Source organism: Andrographis paniculata, unplaced genomic scaffold (assembly GCF_009805555.1).
Source record: "Andrographis paniculata isolate CXL003 unplaced genomic scaffold, ASM980555v1 Contig21END, whole genome shotgun sequence".
Lineage (NCBI taxonomy): Eukaryota > Viridiplantae > Streptophyta > Magnoliopsida > Lamiales > Acanthaceae > Andrographis > Andrographis paniculata.
Genome location: NW_026137502.1, coordinates 4635924 through 4660050, shown reverse-complemented (window position 1 = coordinate 4660050; position 24127 = coordinate 4635924). Strand labels below are relative to the sequence as shown.

The window sequence follows — 24127 nt, the reverse complement described above, 5'->3', positions numbered from 1 at the left end:
TAGATCGAACCGACCCTAATTAAGGTCTAGTAGAATTTTCTTTGTGAATAAAAAGAGATGTAAGAAACACACTAAAAAACTTATTTGTGAATTGTCACATGACATGTGCAATTTTATTTAATTTCTCTTTTCCAATTGATTTTTTGATATTGACATATATTGTATTAATTTACATTTGATTCTTTATCCTGTAGGTGTGGGGCTTCTATTATGTCTAACTAATGCATCCACATCATGAACCATTGAGGAAAAATAAAACTATCACATCTATTAAGATGCTTTTGAATTTACTATTAATGTTGAGCTCCTTTAAACTAATTTTCGACTTAATTTTGAGTCTAACTCTCTTCATTTATATGATAAGCCAGTGTATTATATCTTTAAAATTTCTATTTAATTGCTTGTGTTCGTATTTTTAGCCCTAGCGCTACAAAGTAGAGTCCGTTGATTTATGAATGAGCCTTCCGGTATAGCTTGATGATGATACTTCTTTCACTTCTTCATGAACGAGCCTTCGTTTGTGGACTATTTATATTTTACTAATATCTAAACACAAACATTCAGACTATAGCACAAACAAATCAAGATACAAAAACCACTGAAAACACAAACAAGCTGACAATATGGCGCACACAAATAATTTGTTGAACAAGTTTATAATGCAGTTTCAGCATGGTGATCTGAGCAACAACTACCGTACAACTAACTTGTGTGATTGATAGCTACTCCTAAACATCAAATCAAATGATACTTGATTATGTGTTCTTCATTCTTACAAGTTCAAATTCGATTTCTATTAGTATCAAATGGTGGTTTCTTTTATTGATATTATTAGGGGAGGGGGTGAGTGATGAAGCTAGCATGTCACCTTAACTGAACTCACCTCACTGAAGCAGCAGCTTTGGTTTTCGGACAGCACCACCACCCCTTGTTACCAACCACTTGCTACCCTTGACCAGTTCTTCCTTCACCATGAAAAGAATGGCAGCTGCAAACACACTTTGCACTATTTTCGTACTCATCCCCTTATAAAACCCATCCACTCCCTCGTACCGTATCATCTTCAATATTGCATCCATGGTGCCTGCACACAGCAACCATAAACTATGGAGCTAAAATGTGGCCCGTAAGTAGAATCCTGCAAGAGGTGGGCTTTAAATTTGGAGCAGAAAGAACGCAGCCTATAGATCATCCATCCTCTTGCCGTTTATTATCCAAAAACAAATGAATGTGAACCACAAGAGTGTGTAATTGTGTGAAGAATGGAATAAGGAAAAAGAATATGTAGTAATAACTCTTTGTCACGCTTATTCTCTTTTCGAATATTATAATAGAAAACTTGCTTTATAGTCCTATTTCATATGTCAAGGTTGTCTCACAAGCTATATCACTAACAATGCATGAGTTCTTGTCAATTCAATCTGCTCCACATTAGCCCATAACATAGATATAGCCCATCCTTTATCCTTTATAATTTTTTATTGACTCAAACGTCAGAACCACAAACTCTCACTAAAAAGTAAAAAGGGATGAAATTTGATAGCATTGTCAAGGGAACAGTGGTGGTTGGATGGGTTTTATATCATTGAGTTGCATCTCAATGAAGAAACATTCACATTCATCGCTGATTTCATGTTGAAAGTTATATGAAAATTACCTACAAATTCTAACCCTTGAATCCTGAAAGAGAGACTGCTCAAAATATAGGTGTGTAGATGTTGTAAGTAATAAAATTTGATGACCAAAACTCAAAATAGATTTATGCAAATTTCAAGATAGAATCATAAAAACAAACCTCTATACTGATGCCTCTTGTCTCCACCAGCCTTCTGCTTAGCTTGAAGTCTTGACTGCAAGAAAAAAGAACAAGAAGTGTGTAACAAATTTCAACAAAGTGAACTGGCCATGATTACACGTCATTGGACTGGTCATCATTAAGGAAAGTGGATATCAAGTTTCACACACTGCAGTGACAAAATAAAGCACTGACTAATTGAGTAGATATTCTTAGATCACTTCAATAACAGGAACAAAACATTATATGCATAGAAAAATCAATAAGTAGTACAAATGAGAAACTAATGTTACCTTAACAACCAGAAGAGGATATGTAACAACTGTAGCACCAAGTTTGGCCAAAGCTCCAAGGAAAAATATCTATCCAAAATGATGTGAGAACTACAGAGTTATTCTGGCACTAGACGCAAAGTAGCCATGAGAATGTAAATGACTAAAGTGTTACAGAGAAATCAAACTACCACCTCCAAAGCACTGACATCACTGTTCAGCTTTCCACGTGCAATACGTCGGCTCTTCAGCCTCTTTAAGAGAGTTTCATACAGCATAAATTGTATTGAAGGATTGCTCACCTGTGGCAGTATTGATTACTATCAACAAATAACCAGCAGAGCTACAAGAGCATTAAGTGCATACCATGATCAGTGTGGGTAAAACACCTTTCCAAAATCCAAAGAGTCCAGCCTCATCGTAGACCTCTTGAATCTGCAAAACAGAATTTATAAATGAGGATAGTATTCTCGTGAAGGTTGGAGACTACAAATTAGATCCAAGTCAAGCTAAAAACAAGCATAAATATGCTTACTCATAATTATATATGTGCATATGCAATTGAAAAATAAATAGAAAACACGCCCAAAAGGCCTCTAATCTTTAAACCATAAATAAGAAAAACTTTCAGTAATTTTCAAATGCTTTTGTAACGAAATATTGTTACGTGTACGTGTGTATACATATCACTAACAAAATAAATGAAAATAGAGGAGAAACAAAAGGCAATCTTGAATTTGACCTCTAAAGTTAATCAATCAAATATTATGATGCATGTATATATTAAAATCACTAACGATACTTAAAGATCAAAGAGTTGAACACAAAGATAGGAAATTTACCGACTGCTTTTTCAATTGACATCAAAGCTAAAAGTTAACCTACATTATATATTAACTCGTATAGCTTAAAGTATAAGGGCAAAAGATGACATCTAAAAATTGAATAGAAACTATGAAGCTGGTCAGTAAGCTCTTTTAATTCAGCCTCCAAGAACTTTAGGTCACATCTATTGAACTCTTCTTTACTATCAATCTTTTGTTGCACCTCTATCTTATTTCAATAAGGGCAAGTCAACAAAGAAACATAGTGTATATAAATATATTAGCTCCACTCAAACTTGAGACTTAGAGTTTGTTTTCTTTGCATTTTGTTCCAATTTTTACTATTTAATTACTCAATTCTACAAAACATCACATCCAGCACTCACTTTCCATACAAAACATCACATCCATCAACTATTTCACTTTAAAAACATTAAAACCCAAAACACCCACACACACAAGAAAAAAAAACCAAGAGAACAAACCCTTAATGTAAAAGTTCAAAATATTTATCATTATCTTTTATAGTTCTTAAACTTAGTTTCTATTTCTATCATCATAACTATTCCTATCACTCTATTAGTTTGAAAGATGAAATATGAAACATGTGATGTCTTACGGTGTGTTTGTATGTGTTTTTTATTCCAATCTAGCATTAACCAAAACCAAAATCTTACAAGTAAACACACCCTATATTCTTTCCCCTAAAATTACCACATCAAACATTAGGTTGTGTTTTGTTGTGTGTGTTTCCTATACATTTTTTTTTTTTTTTCCAATCAAAAACATCACATCCTAAAACCCATTTTCCATATAATACATCACATTCATCAAATGTTAAGTTAAAATTCAAAACTCATTTACTATTTAAAACATTATGTTGAATACATTAGCATCATAGCAAAAGCTTATCTCAATTCCGATTTTACTATTCCTAAAATACAAAAAATCACCTCCGAAACACATCCAAACAATTTCTAATTTTAGAATGAATGGAACTAGATGCACATTTAGCTCCAACACTTATTGCAAGAAATGAACTACATACCGCATGAGCAGTACCAAAAGAAGACTCCAAAGCTGCAAGATCTACTCCTACAAATGAAGAATCACTACAGTTTGGTTTACCCTTCCTCGTGTGAGTCTGCAGGATAAATTACATGAATAAGGTGGAAGCACATGCCTAAAAGAATTTTTCTTCAGTTTCAATGTCCATCACATAAATACCCCAAGTAGAGATCGCAGACCAATACTTATAGGAGTTTTGTATATAGTGGAGATGTCACATGCATAAAGTGCATTATGTTCACCTACTAATTTAAGCATGCAGACCGCATAACCAGTACAGTAAAGATTAAATCACAATATATTGGTAAATAATTACCAGAGTCTAAATAAGATAAGGTTTCACTTACTTTTAGACTGTAACGCCATTATAATTATATAAAGAATGGCCTGGTTGATATATATATATATATATATATTAAGATACCTTAGGGATTCATACGAATAGAAAAATAAATAAAACCTTTCCCTTTGTTTGAGAGTTTAAAGGGTTGAGAAGGGAAGAAAAGAAAGGAAAGGAACCTATTCTACCGATTCATAGAAAATTTCCTCAAAAGTAGTCGGAAACAAATGAACAGGTGAGAATTGGTATATGTATATATAATTTAAGATACCTTAGGGATTTATCTTCATATGAATAGAAAGATAAAGAAAAACTTTTCCCTTTGTTTGAAAGTTTAAAAGGTTGAGAAGGGAAGAAAAAGAAAGGAAATGAACCTCTTCTTCCGATTCATAGAAAATTTCCTCAAAGGTAGTCAGAAACAAATGAACAGGTGAGAATTGGTAGGAACTTAGCTTATAATATAAAATATTATCCTCAAAATTCCATCAAAAGTAATATTTAGAAAGGGAAATATGTAATCATATAATTTTCTTTCCAAATCTCTTCAACTCCCGAAACACATAAAGTATTTGTTTGGTTTCAACTTCCAAGAAAAATATTCATCATTTATCTTCATCTCTTCTTTTGTAACAAACAATGCCTAAATGAAAATTTATGAATCCTTTAAGGCAGAAAGTTAGATGGATATATGAATATGCCCGTGGTAACAAAAGACACCTTAGAAAGAAAAAAATAAAATGTTACTACATAGGGGGGAAAACATAAACACTACTACAATATGACCGACGCTCCTCACCAAAATAGCAAATAAATTAGAAAGCAAATGACTAGGAAAATTGCATTGTAAAAATGAGGTTGACATGAGTATTCGGGTAATTGTTTGAAACCTGTGCTATGAAATGGGAAATTTCAAAATAATAGGATAAGATCCGCAGTAACAAGCAATAATTCATTCATAAAATCATAAATCATCATAAGAGGGAAAAACACAGTAAATTGGCCAACTAGGAAGGCTGTGCTACCTGCATGCGTGTTACAACCACCCATATAGGATTTGTCAGAAGTACATTCACACACCTGTAAAAAAGGAAGCTTGTAGAAGGTATCGATTTCTCTATATATTAAATCAATTAAATGGGGAACATGTCTATAAGAAATTTCATCCTACGCTATTGAAATTTTTGTTGTCCCATAGATAGATAATGTATATTAATAATAACAATGATGAAGATTTCCAAGTACAATACAATTGCAGCATGTTACGTACACATATTGTAAAGAGATATCTTCACTGGTACTGGTAGAGAAAAAGCATATAGTAAATTTTGCTGCAATCATAGTCAGTGCACACAAGCCACTTTCAGAAAAGAGACAATGGAGAGGACCAATATTTGTTAAATATATATATTGGTAGGTTTCAAGACATGCTGGTAAAGCTGATAATCGATATCTCTGGTGAAATACAGGTCTAAATGAACTTAAAATAACAACTAGAAACAACCGAAACCTGAATTCTCCAAGTATATTACAAAAGGGTTCATCATTGCCTTGAAATTTCAAAAACGCTGTTTGCTAGGTCTATGAAGTATCTATGTACAAGTTATGGTCTAAGTATATGTTCAAAACCTCTAGATGTTAACAATGCATTTTAGTGGAGCAGCCTTTAGCCACCACCGCCGCTGCGTGGAAGTTGGGGGTTTATCCAGTCATGGTAGTCAGTAGTCTCATATTAGAAGCAGGTTGTGTTTCAAGTACTGATAGAAACATGATAAATAGATAAAAACAATCAAACGATATCAATTGTTTGCCGAAAAAAACAATCAAACAGAATCAACCGTTTGCCCAAAAGCCTCAAAGTTACTTTATTTCCTAAATCATGAATATCCCTTCGAACCCTAGGTACTCCTTTCGTTAAATATTACTACTAAATCCTACTTACTAAAATTAAAATAAATCCATCCAATAAATAAGAGACACGCCCAACTCAAAATAATAAAAGTTCATAAGTAAAGCCAAAGCAAATAAATAATAAAGAACTGATCAATAAAAGCTCAAGCCTGCGAAAGCAAGCCTAAGTCCATTCCCGCCTCCGGTACACAAAGAGGTTCATTGCCCCCTCCTCATTCCCAAGATTCTGTCCCTACTTCCTATCAAGTTCTCACAGCAAGAGTAGAAAAGTCTTATCTCAGAAAGGTCCAGCTATTTCTTTTCTAGATCAGGTGGACAGTTCAGATTCGAACTTTTTTTACTTTTTTATGGATAAAGGTCATTTCCATATTTTGAAATTAAAATCAACTAGCGGGTATAGACTAGCACATGCATGAAACTCCCTCTTTCATTCTTCCAAACAGTTATTGCTGTAATCCTGCTACGGTGTTTATGATCAGTCGAATTTCTGGCAAACCAAGATGAACTATGCCTATACTGCACTATATAACCAAATGTTGATTCAAAAAGGAGTTTATTGAGGAGCATATTACCCTGATAGTGCAGCAACCATAAGTGATGAGAGCATTCCAACTGATCCATCCCCAGTGCCTCTTCTCTTTCGGTCAAAAGCAGCAGCTTCAGCTTTGTTCCTGAATATTTGATAGAAATAATAATAAACACCCTGTACCATAAAAGTTGTAAATACATAAGAAACCAGGCATCTTATTCAGAATATTGTAAAACTACAAAAATTTGTGTGTTTGTTTTGGGTTTTATACCCCAAAACACTATTTATCTCGCATGGTTTCCAATAAAAATATAATATTTTTTCTCATAAAACATCACATTAAATATTAATTAAAACAAAACTCAAATCAACACTACAATTTCAAATCAAAACCAAACAAACAAATGTTCATAGAGCATGCCTAGCAGATTGAACAAAGATAGGGTGTGTTTGTTTGGGGGTTTGGATTTTGAGTCGGAATTTGAATAGTAAAAATATTGAATTAAAATAGTTGTATAATGTGATATAAATAGGTGTTGATGTGATGTTTTAAATGTAAAATTAATTTTTAGAATAATATTAAAAATGAAAAAATAGGTATTTGATTTGATGTTTTTAGAAGAAAAAATTTAGTTAATAGTAGAAATCCGGAGAAATCCGCCAAACGAACACACTCATAATATATATATAATATTATCATCAATGATTAAATATCGGGTCCAACTAATGTGGGCCATATGTAGATATTCATGGTTCTTACAAAATTATTTAGATCTCTCTCTTTCTCTCTCTACATGAGTATATTAGATTTGTTCACTTTGTACTGTTTGGTGGAACGATTCCCCATAAATATTATAAAAAATACAAGACACACACACATTAACACAAAAAATCAACAATTCAACAAAAAATTATTTTTCATATTACCTACACAATTCTTCATACCTAACATTAAAAACGCATTCATCCAGAAACTAAGTGAACAAACCCATTAATTCTTTATTTAACAAAAATATTTTTTGTTTGATGGTTACAAAGTGTGTTTCTTTGCATTTTTTTTACCATATAATATTCCAATTTTCCTCCAAGAGCATACATCCAACACCCAACTTCGTATTCAACGCTTATTTTTCATACAAAATATCACATATAATAACTATTTTACATCAAACACATCAAAACAAAAAGCACACACGAAAAACAAAAAAAATGAAACATAAAAATAATTTATAACCAATATAATCTGCATTATATATTTAATCATGTATAATACTATAGTTAATGAATCTTTTTATTTTCTATTTTTCTTGAAATTTGTTTTATTTCAAAGTTGATATCTTATTTTTAATCCCTTTTGATGGACTTAAAGTTTTTCGTTTGAGTACATCTTCCCATGTAGGTAAAATAGTTTTTACAGGTACAACTGTTAGTGTTTAAGTACCTTAAAGTTAGTAGTTAAAATTTGTTTGGATGTATTTTGTTGTGTTCGAAATAGTATGTATTTTGAATTGAAATAACTATTGAACTTTGTTCACCCAAACAATTCTTTAACTGATGTCAATTCTCAGTATATATAATCAATCTGTTCACTTAGGATTTTTCAATGGAACAATTCTCCATAAATATTATTAAAAAAATACAAATATACACACACATTAATATAATATATATATCATCGACTCATAAAAAAATTGACCATTCAATACAAAATATTTTTTTTATATTACCAAATCAGTTCTCCATACCACACACAAAAAATCAATTCATCTAAAAACATTGAATGAACAGACTGAATATATATTTTTTATTTTCTCACAAAAAGTCAACTTTAATACATAATTCACATACCTCACAAAAAATATCTCAAATTAAAATACTAAATTTTGTATGTAATATATTAAATGAAAACTATGAATATGATGTGATATTTTTTTGGAGAAAAAAATGTACAATGGATGCACAGAGAAAATGGGTGACTGAAAACATAACTAAAGAAATATGAAAGATGTGAGTTCAAGGACTGAATTATTAAAGTTTCTTTGATTGTGTTCTTTTGTGTGTTTTATCACAGGTTTCAAGTTTCTACTATACAGATTATTTTTTTCATCCAAAAATATCACATCAAACAATTTCTTTTCTTTTTTTATATTATACTAAAAATTTATTTTACATTCAAAACATCACATCAACCTCTATTTATATCATATCAAACAACTATTCAAATTCAATTTTTTACTATTCAAAAATCCAAAACCAAAAACTAAAACCCACAAACAAACACACCCTTTGTGTTTTGGTGTGTTTTGGAAATAATAAAAATTTCTAAATAAAGTTTGTTTAATATTGATATAAATAGATATTTGAATTGATATTTGGAATTTTAAAAAAAAAAAAAATGTATGCATAATATGTTTTTTCAGCATATAAAAAACAAATTAAAGTAAATGAATAGTGAAAACAAAAGGTTGAAATCACAACCAAACAAACTTTTAAAGTTTTTTTAATATTTGCTTGTCTATTAAAATTATTTGTTGTGGAGACCATTTAACCCTGTTCTTTACCCTTTTTTTCCAAATTATAATTTGCAATAAGACTGAGGCATAAAATATTCTGTTTCAATTGTATAGAGCATTATGACTTCATAACAAGCCAAAAACAGAAAGTTGGTGCAGATGCTGATATTTTGTCATCCTCCATGGCACACATATCAAAGACCATGAGCCCACCATTGCTATTATGTACTCCCTGTGTCCTACTTAACATGTCCACGTTAATTAGACTAATTAATTATCTTAATCTTAATCTACTTTAAGAATGTTCTATTTTAAAAATTGAGAGAATTTTTGTAGACTATTTAATTATTATATATATGAATGAGAAAACTAAATCATTGAAATGTATCAAAATTAAAGGTTTTGAATGAGCTATCATGTTCGCCAATTCGTAAAACTTCATGTGGAGTTGTCTAACTCCCAATCTATTTGATAAATACGACAAAATTTTAAGATATACAGGCAGCTTTGTAGCCCCCAAAAAAAATTACTCCTTTCCTCAAATTTAAAGCTAAATTCAACAATATAACTAACTGTATCAAAATATATTTGGATGAGAACTTCAATAACAGTTCTAAAAATATACCAAATTCAAAATGATATCTTAATTAGTAATTAAAAAAATTAATTAATATTAAAAAACTTTACATCATCGTTTTTTAAATAAATAAATAAAACGATTTTCGCTAAAAGTCACCAATTTCATTGCCAGAAAGTTCTTTCAAGTTGCTTTGTCAATTAGTGCACAATTAATGCCAGCCTTAAATTTCCCCTACATAGAGAGAAGTAAACACGTATTGCAGACGCAAATACAATCAAAAAGGGGATCAAGACAAGCTTACTTGCGACGCTGCGGTGCCAACAAGCGACGGAGTCAGCCCCCCGTAGAGCCGAGCCCACCCCTCTTGCCTTACAACCTGCATACGCAATGTTAATCATATAGGAGTAGAACAGAAGAAATAAAAATCAAGCAAACAATACTAGATACGTAACTGTAGGTATAAAAAGGAATCTAAAGTGATGACCTTAGACATATGTTCCAGAGTCCCCAGCGCCTTCTTCTTCTCCTTCGGATCTCTCTCGGTTTGTTGACGAGTATTGACCTAATACAATCGGGGATCATCACAATTCACCGCTTCCAAATTACAAAATAAAATAATTGTGATAAAAAAAATAAAAATAAAAAATAAAAGAAGAAGAAATCTCTCTCACACACACCGACTTTGAATCTTCACAGTATCTCCAGAAATTCTAAAATAATTGATCAAATTAAAGTATCGTACAGTTTGCAGAGGATAAGTAATCAGTTGAGCGATGATTCCTCCGCCGGCCCCGGCGACGCCATTGATCAAAGCTTCCGACATGATCTCCGCAAATATCAAGCTTATGGGTTCCAGATCTCGCGAAAGCAAGAAACTGAGATCTAGAAAATGATGGGAACAGAAGCGACAATCTCCCGATCGGAAGTCAGCGAAATTATATAGGGAAAATCATGGTAAACATATCCAAATTCCCCAAAAAATATTAATAATAATAACAGACGAAAATCCAAGCAAGGATATCTGCAAACAAGCGAATAGGAAACGTCCTTCGATTCTCGGCGACTTCGGTTGCTGTGCTTTCAATGCCTGCACTTGGGCATATCGCCTATACATCTATACATCTCCATCTCTGCTACACTTATTAATAATGTGTTTTCGATGCCCCTATACCCAATATATTAGTCATGTCTTAAAAAAATAATTAATTTTGATATTTTAGTACGTATCAAAATAAAAATTTTATCTTTATAATTATTTTTTTTATTATTTTACAAAATTATTCTCATTTTTTATAATAATTACTAAAAACTATTTTAGTGTTTTAGTAACACTTTTACCACACTATAGATATAATATTATTATTTTTTAACTGTGTTACTCATCTCAAGTATCTATGGTTTTACAACGAAGAAAATATTTTTTTATTAAAAATATCATAAAATATTTAATAACAGTGAGGAATATTTCATCATTTTCATAATTAAGTATTCATTTGTTTTTTTCAGAAATAACTAAAATAATCTTGTTAATATGATGCGATATAAAGATAACAGTATTTGTGTAATATATTGTAAGTTGTAAGGTAGATAATACAATTACTAAAAAAAACAGATAGGCGGACTAAATGAAAAAATGAATAATTTGTTATGGGACGGAGATAGTATTATATTTTTATGTATAATTAATGATATTGATAATTTTAAAATAAATTTTATAATACAAGTAAACAAACAATATGTTTATTTATTTTATAATTAATATAAACTAATTTTATAAAAAAAATGTAAAATTTTAAATGTAAATTAAAATATTTATTTTTTAAAAGATAGACAGAAATAAATGAATTTTAAGTGAGTCTTATATTATGTATGATATTATATGTTATGTAATTAATTAAGTTAATTTATATTTATTAAATATATTTTTTATTTAATAAATTTTACTTAAAAAAAATCAATTGTTATGGACAGACAAATATAAAAAATAGATCAATTGTTACTAGACGAAATGAATATTAATTTATTTTAGAAGATGTATTTTTTGGGAAAATGTATTTTTCATTAAGAAAACATGTTCTTATTTATTTATGGTTTATTTTTTATAATTTTAAATTTAAATCAATATTCGTATTATTCATTTGATATATTTTTCAATAAAAATATAATATTTTTTTCATATATTATCATATACGATTTAAACAAAATAAATAAATAAATATTCCAATCAATTTAAAATCCCAAAGAAACCAAATTTGTTTAAATTTTATTATTTGGATTTGAGTTTCTAAAAAATAGCACTATCTTCTTCACCATTTTTTAAAATTTTATATTTATAATTTTTTAAAATATTCGTATTTTTCATTTTTACTAGCTGATTGTATTACCGATTTCTATTGAAATATTTAGTAAAATAATTTTTTATATTAATTTTTATATATAAAATGACAATTAAGTATATTTTATTGGTTTTGATTTGAACTTAAGAATTTTAATTTGAATTTTGATTTAAATAGTATTTTAATATAATATTTTTGAGATAAATACTATAATTTTATTTAAAATCGTTTGAATATTGTTAATTTCTATTTGAAATACAAATAATATATATTTTTATAATCTTTATACTATTATGTTTAATATTAATTAATTTATCATTTTACTAAATTTTTTATTCAAAATAATTATATTTTATTCTATTTATGTTTTATATAATTTTTTGTGATAAAAAATATATATAAATCAAATAATACTAGTATTTATGTACTACATAGGAGTTTTTTTTTTTTTTTTGCCTAAAATTTAATAAATTTATATATTTTTTAAAATAGAATAATTAATAATTTCAATTGTTTTAAATTAGTAAAAATATAATTGTAATTTAATTAAAAATATATATTAAAATAATTACTAAAGTAATGCAATAAAAAAGACAAATTAGGAATAAAATCAATTGAGATGAAAATGCTTATACAAATCGTTGCATCTATTAGTTTTTTTAAATTTAATTTTTTACTCCTATAAATTATTTGAAAAGACTAATTTACCAAATAGTCTAATTAGTTTTTTTATTGTTAATAAGCTAAAAGTTATTAAATAATTTTTTTACTCAGGCTCTTAATATATAATTATTTATATAAATTATAATTAATTTTATTAATATATTTTTATTTATTATTAATCATTATTTTTTAAAATTTCATGTCTATAATAACTAAACATAATATATGGAGGGAATATATACATTATCATCAAACATTATTAGATATAAAATTTAAATCAAAGTTTGTTAAACCAAACTTTAAATATAGGCTTTCATTTTTTGTTTTTTTTTTTTTAAATAAAAAAATAAAAATTATTTGAATATGATTTGTATAGGTAGCTTAAAATTTCTGTAATAATTTATTCATTCCGTTTTTATTGAAAGTGATTTTTTTATTATTTTAATTTGTATCATTTAAAGTATTTCTGCGTTAAAAAGTCATCATGAGAATAGTTCACACACTCATTTAGCCTTGAAGTAAGGATTAAAAGCCTACAATTTCATGAATAAAAGATTTACAGGAAGTAAGGATTAAAAGCCTACAATTTCATGAATAGAAGATTTACAGAACTCCATTGTAGAGTTGCAAGGAGAGAGATTTTGGAAAAAAAAAAAAAAGAACACCACTGATACACTTTAAAACTCTCTCTCGTTTTATTTTATTTTATTTTATTTCACTTTATTCTTTATTTTTTATTTTTGGTAGTATTTTTTCTAATTTTATACATTTTATTTAATTTTGTTTTTTTCTAATTTGTACTTGATTTTTTTATGCCATTATATTTTTTCGTTGTTCTTTCATTCTTTTTTTTTTATTCAATCTAATTAACGTTAGACTGGTTCAAAATAATTTTTAGCCGGTTAAAAAATTCAAAATTTTAAAACTTCTTCTAACTAGCTCCAACCATGACATTCTTCTAAAAATCAATTTTCAACAACAAAGAATTTGACACATTTAGTAAGATATTATGTATACCTCTTTTTTCAAGTATTTTTTAAACGAATTCTTAGATAATCATATGACATCAATAAATATCATTATCAGTAAGAAAAATGATCAGAATGAGTAATCCGTAGAGCCTTTCAATATAGAAAGCTCTCCGCACATCAAATCTTTAGTCACAATAAAGAAAAATAGAAATATCATGTTGAATTATTCTACGGTCATTTTTCAAGACCAAATTCGGGCAAGAATCAAAGATTTTTTATTTTATTTTATTATTTTCTTTGAAAGTGTCTCAACATGTAACAGATTATGAAACCACAAATCATGACTATAAATATAAAGTTTCAAAACCATAACTTTAGGAAATCACTGACAAGTGAACTTGACTATAATGATGTATGCTTCACTGTTCAACCACTTAGAGGCACGGTAGTTAGAGTTGGCAAAATTGGCTACGGTTCGAAAATTCGATTCGAACTCGACATACAAGAAATGTGTTTGGGCTTAAATTAAGAGAATCTTTAGGTTATGTGAAAACAATATTCATTGACTTTACTATGTTACTTTAGGATATCTTAGGAGTTATATCCATTGACATCTCTAGTCATTCTTACGATAAACAAACATACTGTAATATTCGATGGATAAACTCGAGTAGCCCAAAATTGCTACCTCTAGTTGTAATTTTTATTGTTTCTATGTTATACCTATTTTGTTATATGTAGGTGATATTATGAAGGCCAACCTTTCTAAGGGACAACCACAATTTGTCCATAAATATCTTATTTAGCTTATAACTAAGTTGAATAAATGAATGACCATGTGAATTAAAATGATATTTAGGTTCTATGAAAGCGATATCCATTGATTCCACCGGGCTACCTTATGATATCCTAGAGGTTATATTTATCGACATCTCTAGCAATTTCTACGATAGATGAATAAACGGTAATTTTTCTTAATAAAAATAAAAATAAAAATAATTATAATTCTTTAAACAATATATTTTATAATTAATAAATACCAACGGCATTCTTGGTTGAGAGTTTGGATTTTGAATAGTAAATCTTTAAATTTAAATAGTAGTTATTTGATATAATATAAGTATATATTGATATTTTGAATTTATAATTGATTTTATAAAAATAAAAAATAAAAGTTTAGTTTGATATTGTTCAAAGAAAAAATTGGTAAACAAAAAATTTTTGAAAAAATTATAATCAAATATAAAAAATTTTAATTTATATTTTAAATTATTACAATAATAATTTATTGCAAATAATTTTAATTTTAATTTTTTTAGTATCATTACAAATAATTGCATAAATAATTTATAAATTTTTAATTTCAATTAAATTATTTAATTATTTTTATTATATAAATATTTATTTTTATTAATATATTTTTTTAACGGGAAGTAAGGAAAAAAATATGAGATTATAAACATGCTATTTATTTAAATAAAAGTAATCTTGAAAAATTGTTACGAAAAGTGAAAGTGTATTTCTTTGATAAGTTTAGAAAAAAATTGATTTAGGGGTGTATTCAATTGAGATTTTAATGGATTTTAAAAAGTCTATGGATTTATGTGGATTTAGAAAATCCACAGAGTCTACGTTGAGTTTGATGGATTTTAGTAATTGAATTCTTTATGAATTTATATGGATTTTGTAGGATTGTAAAATATATTTTTTGTAAATATTTATTTCACCGCTATTCTAATGATAATATAGGTGTATTCGATAATTGAAAAGAAAAGCTTTTAAAAGATTTTTAAAAGTCTATGTTAAATACCTCAATATTTTAAAAAATTTTTAAAAGTCTTGATGGAATACTTTAAATTTTAAAAGACTTTTCTTGATTGAATACACTATTTTAAAAATCCAACAAAATCTACAAAATTTATATTGAATACACCCCTTAAATTTGATATGAAAATAATATTTAATATAATATTTTATTAAAAAAATTATTTTTTGTTTAAAAAATACAAATTCTAAATAGTAAATATAAAAAATTTTGCTAAAAAAAATAATACTATTTCTGTCTACAGCTTAAAAATATTTTTATATTTGTATAATCTTTTTTACAAATTTTATTACATTAGTATAAGACACTTATCAAAATATTTTTATCATTTTTTTATTTGTATTATATTTTAATATAATAATTAATACTCCCTCTGTCCATGCTAAAAGTATATATTTATTTTTGACGCTGAGATTAAGGAATAATAGTATTTTAATTATAGTGTGTAGGTAAAAGTAATGAAATGATATTTTTATCTTATTTTTTTGGTATAAAAATAATGATGTGATGTAAAATAGAGATATTTATAAAAAAAATAGGATATTTAATGAGCTGGATGAGGGACTATTAAAAATTATTATGCAAAAATAAATGAATAGATTCGCGGTGAGAAGATAGTAAGATTATTAGCAAAAAATAATAGCAGAGGCGGTGATTGATGACATGTCAATCTATTCTAGCCTGGCCATTGGTCCACGGTGGGCTCCACAAGATGATTTGTGGGTGACGTGTATTCCGGACTCCAGGGATCATTGTATGCGATTTGAATGAAACTTTCACGTCCATCTTGCCTTCAAATTGTAACTGAACGCCGGACATCCGATCCGATCTGTCCATATTCGATTCTATTGCTGGCTTTGATTAGTCGTTTGGGGATATTTCCTTCTACCTAGCGTTCTCTTTGGAGAATCCTCCTTGTTTTTTTTTTTTGTTTTTTCTATTATAATCAGTTCGTCTGGTGGAATTGTGGCTTCTTTATCTCTATAATTTCGATTGATCTCCGAATAGTACATATATATATATATTTGATTGATTGAGGAATATATTGAGATTTGTGAAATGGTTAATTCAGAGGAACGGAAACCGGCCGTCGGTGAATGGATCGGTGATGTGGATCCGTTGGATCAGATAATTGATGAGGAGGATATGGTAGACGTTTCTTCGAGCGTCGATAAGGCGTCGGTGAGTGCGAATCAATCTGTTACGCGGAGGTTAGCGGAATTGTTTGTGGAGGATGGGGATGGAGATCTGCTTCTGCAGAGGAGCGATAGGGAGGATGGTGTTCATAAATGGCTTCGGGCGTTGAATCTGCAGGTCATGGGGGCGTGCCGGGCCGATGAGAGGTTGAAGCCTCTACTGAAGCTAAATACGTCAACCGATGCCGCCGAAGACCCATTGCTGGCACATCTAAGTCAGGTAAATATCCGTGTTGTATTCTTTAGTTGTTTATTTTCAGTCACTTATTTGGTTGAACAAGAACTGGTATATTCTTTGCTTCAGCTTTGGTTTCTGTATAAATAATCCGCTTCCCTTTATATTGATCGGAATGGTTTGTTTGGGTTTTATTTTCTATTTTCCATTTTTAAGTGGTTTGACGGGGGAATTTAACAAAGTTATCGGTCTTTGACATTTTCTGTCTTGAAACTATAGTGGATTTGCTTATAGGTCGAGGACTAGTTGTTGTGTTTAATGGTATCCTCTTAATTACTTTGCTTATGGAGCAGCACTTTGAACCAGCCGAGGTTGGAATGCTAGCCAGGTGCTTGTGCATTCCTCTTGTCTCTACTCGGGTTGGAAAGATCAACAAGCAAGGAACACTCCTTTTCCCAACATCTGTAAGGTAATAGCTGCAAACAACTATAGATGTGTTTATTGAATGATGACATGGACATGTATGTATATTAGCAAGGGTTCTATTTATATTATTGTATACATATTTTGGGACATTTTCTTGTATGGTAGTTTTGTTGCCTGAGTTCTGCAGTATAGGTGGATTGCACCTCTTAAAAGCTATTAATGAAATAACAAACACCACCGCCTTTCTCTCTATGTGTGTGCGGGACTGTGTGTCTTTAGGTTTTGGATATATACGGCGATATAAATTCATCTTCAGGACTATGGAAAGAAAATCACATTTTCTGGATTCAAGGGCAAATAGGAAGTCATTCAGTTCCTACCATATGGGGACAGGTTACAGGAGAGGTTGATAGAGGTTACTAGGCTTATTGCCTCAGTCCTTGTGTAGTCTATTGCCTCAGTCCTTGTTTCTTGTGAATATATATGACACGTTGGTTATGTTTAACCTCATATTTGATTATCTTGCTTGTTTGTGCTCTTTCAATGTTATTGTGCTTTTCACATCTTTAAAAAGTATGTTATCTTCTGTAACTTATTAATTGTTCATACATATTTTGGTTTGATAGAGCTTTGATTCTATATAATAATGGCAACCTTTGATAATATATAGTTTTCTTGCCTGCTAGGAGATTGTCAGGATTTTGGTGTTATATGATAATATCTGATCCCTAAACTTGTTTAGGGTTCATATTTTGAGTGTGTTATGCGTGAATTGCAGAAATAAATAGATCAACCCTTGATCGACACTACATGCTGGATTCTGTCTTAGATCCCTGCATCTTGATTTGATAGCTAGGAGGTGGCATAGCAAGAAACCTGGGAAGGTTGGTGTGGTACATATGCTCGTGATATAGTATAATGAGACTCTGGCAGATTCTCTTACTTGGTGGCATTGATATATCAAAATATGAATTTTCAAGTTTAATATGTTTTCCAGTTTATTACTCTATTCCTTCAATGATATGAAGTGGATGTCGCCTGCTTACGTTTTGCTTCTATTTTGATGGGTTGATTAACATAATTCTGTTTGTAGCTGTATATCTTTTGATGTATAAATGTATATATATTGTTACCGGTAGCGTGTTCCATCCTTCCAAGTGAATATATCTTTTTACTTGTAGGTAAATTGGGCGTATACTATTATGATCTCTGAATTAAGAAGAAGTAAAGGTAGCTTCGTGCTCCTATGATTATGCATTACATCATGCCTTGCCGGCTTTCTTTTGCTTTGTTGAATCAATATGTCTACTGTATGAATTCTATTGTATATACTCTACACTTCTAGTGTCATGTTTTACCGCATGCCATATTAGTGTGCCTTATCTGTTTGTTGGTGCCTAATAATGTTCTAAATTATAGTATATTTTATTTATATGTTGATTTGCTGTTTCAATGAAATTAGCAAATATTCATCATGCTTACCGTTTCCAATTTTTCAAGATTTAGGCTCATGCTTGGAACCTTTGATCTATAATTTCACAAACTTGGGTGCTTGTAGATGGATTTAGTGAACATCAATTTTTGGCGTCCGTGGACTCTTACCTGAGTTACATAATACAATTATGACTCTGAAGAAACAATTACATTTAATTATTTCCCTCTATTCTAATGTTCCTTTGTCATCCATGCTTGAGTTTGATGTTTTTTACTCTTCATGCTCAAATTCCTCATATACTTTAACTCTATTCTTCCTTGGCTTCTGGTTGATCAAACTTCTGCAATGAAGAAGTATTATGTTGGGGGCTTTTGAGAGAGTATTTTGTCAGGAATCTCATATGGCATAAGGACATGCAAAAAGTTTATTGTTAATACATAGCTGTGGAAATGAAGTGCACAAAAGTTAATGCATCCCATTGAAACAAGAATTTAGGGATTTTCTTTTCTTTTTTTTTCTTCTCTTCTTCTCTCCTTTTTTTTTTTTTTTTTTTCAATCTTTTATATACTTTTTTTTTTTTTTTTTTTTTTTTTTAATTTTTTTTTAAAACTTTCTGGAATTTGCATCACCTATAGGGTCTGTGATAGATGAAATATTTAGCTACATTACATTATTTGCTCATCCAATGTATCTTGAAACTAGGATGTTTTGTCCTTTGTCATTGTGTCATAATAGTTGGAGACCAGGACAAAATAACTTTCTTGACTGACTTTCATAGACTTAAAACCTACTATTGATCTTGCTTATATTATTTGTTCATCTTCTCAACATCTTATTTTTTATAATTTGTTCAGGGGGAATTTATGTGTCACTCTTTTACCATCTTCTGATTTGCGCATATCATTTAATGGAGATGATGGCTTCATTGAGCGGTTAGCAACACTAAGCACTGAGGCCCAATGCAATGAGATTGAAATTGAAGAGATCTTGGCGGATAAATCTGGGAGGTCTTTCTTTATTAAGGCTTCGGATGGGTTAGTTTCTTATTTTTGGTGCTCTGAAAAATCAAAGCTTTTGGGAACTGAATTGCTAAGAAAGGTAAGATTCTCAACACTCAAGCTGTGTGTCTGCTTATATGTTATTATTCATTCAGTCAGTCAGTCAGTCAGAGAAATTCCTAATGCACCTTTTATCTTTCTTGTGTCTATCTGTATATGTATATACATAGATGAAGGCTTTGCTAATTAAGAAACCTTCACTTGCTGAATTAACTGGAATTTGTGATTCACGCCTCAACTGTTTTGCTACTCATTTTCGAGCTTATCTTGCTGGATCGATGCATGCTACTAGTGCTCATGTAGGCCTCTCAGACGACCAACACGATTCTGCAGGAATTATATCATCATCATCGTCCATCTGTCAGAAGATTGCACATTTTCAGCAGGCAAACCTTACCTATGAGGACAGTTCAATCCTCCTCAGGTCAGGTTCTTCTAAAGATGGTCCTCCACACAATATTTCATCCATAGAGCTCATTGGAATTTCCGATTCCTCATCATCGGATTGCACTGATTATCCATCTGACAGCAATGGGACTACTGCTCATCATCATCACCCACTGGCGGTGTTGAGTTTCTTGGAGAAATCATCGTCCGCCACGGAGCTTCCCCATGCAGCAGGTCAGGCAATGCAATTCCCTCCTCCCCCCATTTCTCCTCAGTACTGCTGGTGCCCTCCTGTAACACCAACATTAGAAATTCCACAGCTATCCCTCGCAGCTGCTCCTCCTTCGTACGAACCACCATCACTGCCTCCTCCTCTATCTGTTTATCTGGCATCAAAGAAGCCGTTGCTAAACCTGGCAGACGGGATCCCACCTATAGATTTCCCTCCTGAGCTGCCGTCGTTGCTGTGCACTTCTCAGCAGCAGATACCGACATTCACCCCTTTGGTGTGTGATCCGATTATTCACGTCCCAGTGATTGATGTGTGTTCCTCTGGGCAAGGCTATTTGGTGAGTGGCGGACCTGCCACTGCCATGTCCACTGTAATCCCACCCGTCAATGTTGACCGCCCTTCTTCCTCAGCTGAATCAATGGTTGAAAAAAGCGCTAGAGAGACGCTCCGAATGCTTATTAGCAGTTCGATGTCCAACCCGGTGGTGGCATTTCCTTCCCTTTTGAGCAGTGACAACACTGGAAGCAGCAGCAGCAGAGCCCTTTATAGCGGAGGAACCCAAGATGTGGTGGATCCCATGGAATTCCTCCTTGGCGGCATTCAGCAAGAGAACTACTTGTTCAATCAAAATGTAAACCGTCACCAGCCTAAATGGAACACTGATTCTTCTTCTACCCCCGATGAGATGAATAGTAATAGTAATAATGATAGCTAGATCGTCGACATGGAAAATTTTGCCTTGTGGTAAATGTTGGGCTTTTCTTTTACGTATATGTGTATGGGAGGGGGCAGTTTAGAAAAGCTCCGGATGGATGTCTGCTTTTGCCGCCTCATTGTAATCAATCAGCTTCAGCTCCACCTCAATATAATTTCAGTTATGGAGGGTGTAGTAATAATTCAGATTTTGTTCTACTATTAAAATCCATTAGTGACACGTTTAGTTTTATTGTTGTACATTGTGCGTGCCTCACAACTCAAAGTGGTCACGTCCTGTCCCATTAATGAATATTGGATGATTTAAATGACACTTATGACTTTAATACTTAAATTATTTAAATGTTTGTTTCACCTAAAAATTTAACATTCTGAATGAATGTTACTATCATTTCATAGAGGTTGAAGAATTTTTAAGTTTTGAAAATAGTAAAAAATTTATATGTGAAATGATATTTTCTAAGAAAAAAAATATATTTAATGTTAATATCTTTTCAAAAATTGTGACTACATTAATAGTGTTGTTTGAATAGAATCTTAATCATTGGATGTGGTTTGGTTTAGTTTGGTTAATGATGTGATCATCATTAGTATCGGTTTCCATATCCTTGTGGGTTGGTGTAAGAGTGTCAATTTGTATTTTCGGGTCGGGTTGAACTATGTGTATAATAAAAAATCTATCAATCTCAAATGAATTCACCCAAAAATGTTATTCTTATCTAAAAAAAACAAATTAGAATGAATAACAATATCACACATAATTAGCCAACAAACATAAACATGGATTCATAAATAGTAAAAAATACAAACAACAACATCATCAACATTATCAATTCATCAATACCAACTTAAACACTAAACAGCAAGTCACAACAATAATATTGAAAGAACATCATTGAAAATTCGTCAATACCAACTCGCAATACTAAACATCGGCACCAACAACAATATCAATTCATGAACAACAAAAACATTAACATTTACAATACTATGTTTATGTACAAGAACTAGACTTACTAAAAAAATTTATGTACCGAAAAACAATTTATTCTTCACTTTTTAAAAATCTTGTATGATCTTGCTCATAGAGTTTAAAATAAGAAAATTCTACAAAACTCAATTTAAATCTTGGATCAAAGGCCATAACAATAGCAAATAAAACATTATACTTACTTCAACATTTGTCAAATTTTCGAAACATATGAGATGCCGTCGTCTTTAAGAACTCATCATCATGACATAATCCTTGACACAATGTGATTTCAATCTTGAAAACCAAAGAAAAATATATATTGACATTAGGATATTTCACTCCAAAAAATAAGTTTGGTACATCACCAAAAACCCTTAAAAGGAACATAATTTTCCAATATTCACTACTTTTCGGATATTAAACAATACTTAAAATTTAAAATTAGAATTATTCAACCTGAAGTGATTGAAGACAAACTTATAATACAAAACAATGAAAACATCAAGTATGTAAAATTCTATTTAGCAGGCACATCTTGTCGTAATGTTGTCCCAAAATCAAGTGAATATTAATTAAAAGATTCTCAGAACTTATATTTCCGTACTTAACTCCCTTTGATATATTTGACAGATTCACGAATCTTTTTAATTGATTCATCAATATTCTTCAACCGTTTATGTACAATAAAATTGATAATATGGCAACACCGAACATACAAAAATTTACCACAACATAAACGTACATTTTAAAAAAAATCTGCCCCCAAAAAATTCAGCAAATACATCATTTGTAGATGAATTATCTCATGTAATAGTGAATATATATATATATATATATTTAATGCCCAAACTCAAAGCCAAGCTACAAATCTAAACACATAAAATAATGTTAAATGATGTGGTGGTATATAAAAAATTTAATTATTTTCTTTTGGGTAATATCCAATAATTGCCAATATAGTGCACTGTCAAGTAAATATAATCATATGTGGCTATAGAAGTCCACAAATTATATGTAAAACAAATTTTATTTAGAACATGCATACATTTATTCACTAAATCTACTTGTTTCAATGTTATGACTCTTATATATCTTAATGATATTCACTCTAGCACTATTTTTAGAGATGTAATTAACTTGTGGTTCAAAAGATGTGAAAGGAGAGCGAAATGCTTATATTCTACTAACTAAAAAAATAATTAATGCTTAATAATTTATAAGAAAAAAAGATTCTTAAAATTGTTTTTTGATCAAATTTTTGCCTCCTAACACCAAGGCTTGTATTACCACAGTTTAATAAAGCCAATATCTTTAAATAAAATTTTTGGGCATTTATCAATAAAGTATTATAAAGTACTCTCCCCATCCCATCTTTTATGTTCATTTTACATTACAGTATATATATAGAAATTTAGATAAATATAATTATTAAATAACTATTATATAATATAAATAATTCTGGATTAAAATTGAGTAATTAATTAATTTAATTAAAATTAAAAAAATTATTCATTGTGAAATTTAAAATATAATTAAATTGTATAATCATTTTACAAATAAAGTGAAATAGACAAAAATAAAAATAATAGACGAAATTATTTATTGAAACTAAAATATAGATATACATAATCTTATTTAAAAATGGTAACATAAAAATATATAAACTATACAGATTAAGTTAATTATTGAAACTAAAATATAGATATATATGATCTAATTAATACTAATTATAATAATTTATTATTTAAGTAATTTAAATATATTTATTTAAAAGATTTTATAGTAATTTATAATTATATTTGTTATATAATTTTCTTTAAAATATATTATAATTAAATTGATTTTAAAAAATATAAGATATAATTATAGAGTATATTATAGATATATAATTAAATATATGTACAATA

The 24127-nt window shown here is 29.7% G+C and overlaps 2 protein-coding genes across 3 annotated transcripts; one reads left to right on the top strand and one right to left on the bottom strand.

Moving 5' to 3' along the window:
• Positions 1–624: 624 nt before the first annotated feature.
• Positions 625–10982, bottom strand: LOC127244848 (peroxisomal nicotinamide adenine dinucleotide carrier). The gene is made up of 11 exons (XM_051265380.1): positions 10572–10982; positions 10314–10391; positions 10131–10205; positions 6780–6910; positions 5322–5376; positions 3940–4035; positions 2434–2502; positions 2262–2369; positions 2089–2157; positions 1796–1850; positions 625–1084 (listed from the first exon to the last, which is right to left on the bottom strand). Exons 1-11 carry the CDS (start codon positions 10650–10652, stop codon positions 885–887), a joined length of 1017 nt encoding a protein of 338 aa, XP_051121337.1. The 5' UTR covers positions 10653–10982; the 3' UTR covers positions 625–884.
• A 5459-nt stretch (positions 10983–16441) lies between these two features.
• LOC127244800 (uncharacterized) lies at positions 16442–21433 on the top strand. 2 transcript variants are annotated; one of them, XM_051265303.1, is made up of 5 exons: positions 16442–17040; positions 17349–17464; positions 19711–19954; positions 20085–20338; positions 20444–21433. In XM_051265303.1, the coding sequence occupies exons 1-5, from the start codon at positions 16684–16686 to the stop codon at positions 21246–21248; spliced, it is 1776 nt and encodes a 591-aa protein (XP_051121260.1). In that variant the 5' UTR covers positions 16442–16683; the 3' UTR covers positions 21249–21433. The 2 variants fall into 2 exon arrangements, with proteins under 2 accessions (XP_051121260.1, XP_051121259.1); XM_051265302.1 differs by having other exon boundaries at positions 20085–21433.
• Positions 21434–24127: the final 2694 nt, after the last annotated feature.

Bases quoted from the DNA above. Each gene is read 5' to 3' on its own strand.
- LOC127244848 (XM_051265380.1), bottom strand. From the start codon at position 10,652: ATGTCGGAAGCTTTGATCAATGGCGTCGCCGGGGCCGGCGGAGGAATC. The intron at 4,036-5,321 runs GTAGCACAGCCT...TTTATCCTGCAG, and splicing joins TGGTTGTAACACGCATGCAG to ACTCACACGAGGAAGGGTAA. The intron at 1,085-1,795 runs GTTTGTTTTTAT...TGCTGTGTGCAG, and splicing joins CAAGAGGCATCAGTATAGAG to GCACCATGGATGCAATATTG.
- LOC127244800 (XM_051265302.1), top strand. From the start codon at position 16,684: ATGGTTAATTCAGAGGAACGGAAACCGGCCGTCGGTGAATGGATCGGT. The intron at 17,041-17,348 runs GTAAATATCCGT...CTTATGGAGCAG, and splicing joins TGCTGGCACATCTAAGTCAG to CACTTTGAACCAGCCGAGGT. The intron at 19,955-20,084 runs GTAAGATTCTCA...GTATATACATAG, and splicing joins GAACTGAATTGCTAAGAAAG to ATGAAGGCTTTGCTAATTAA.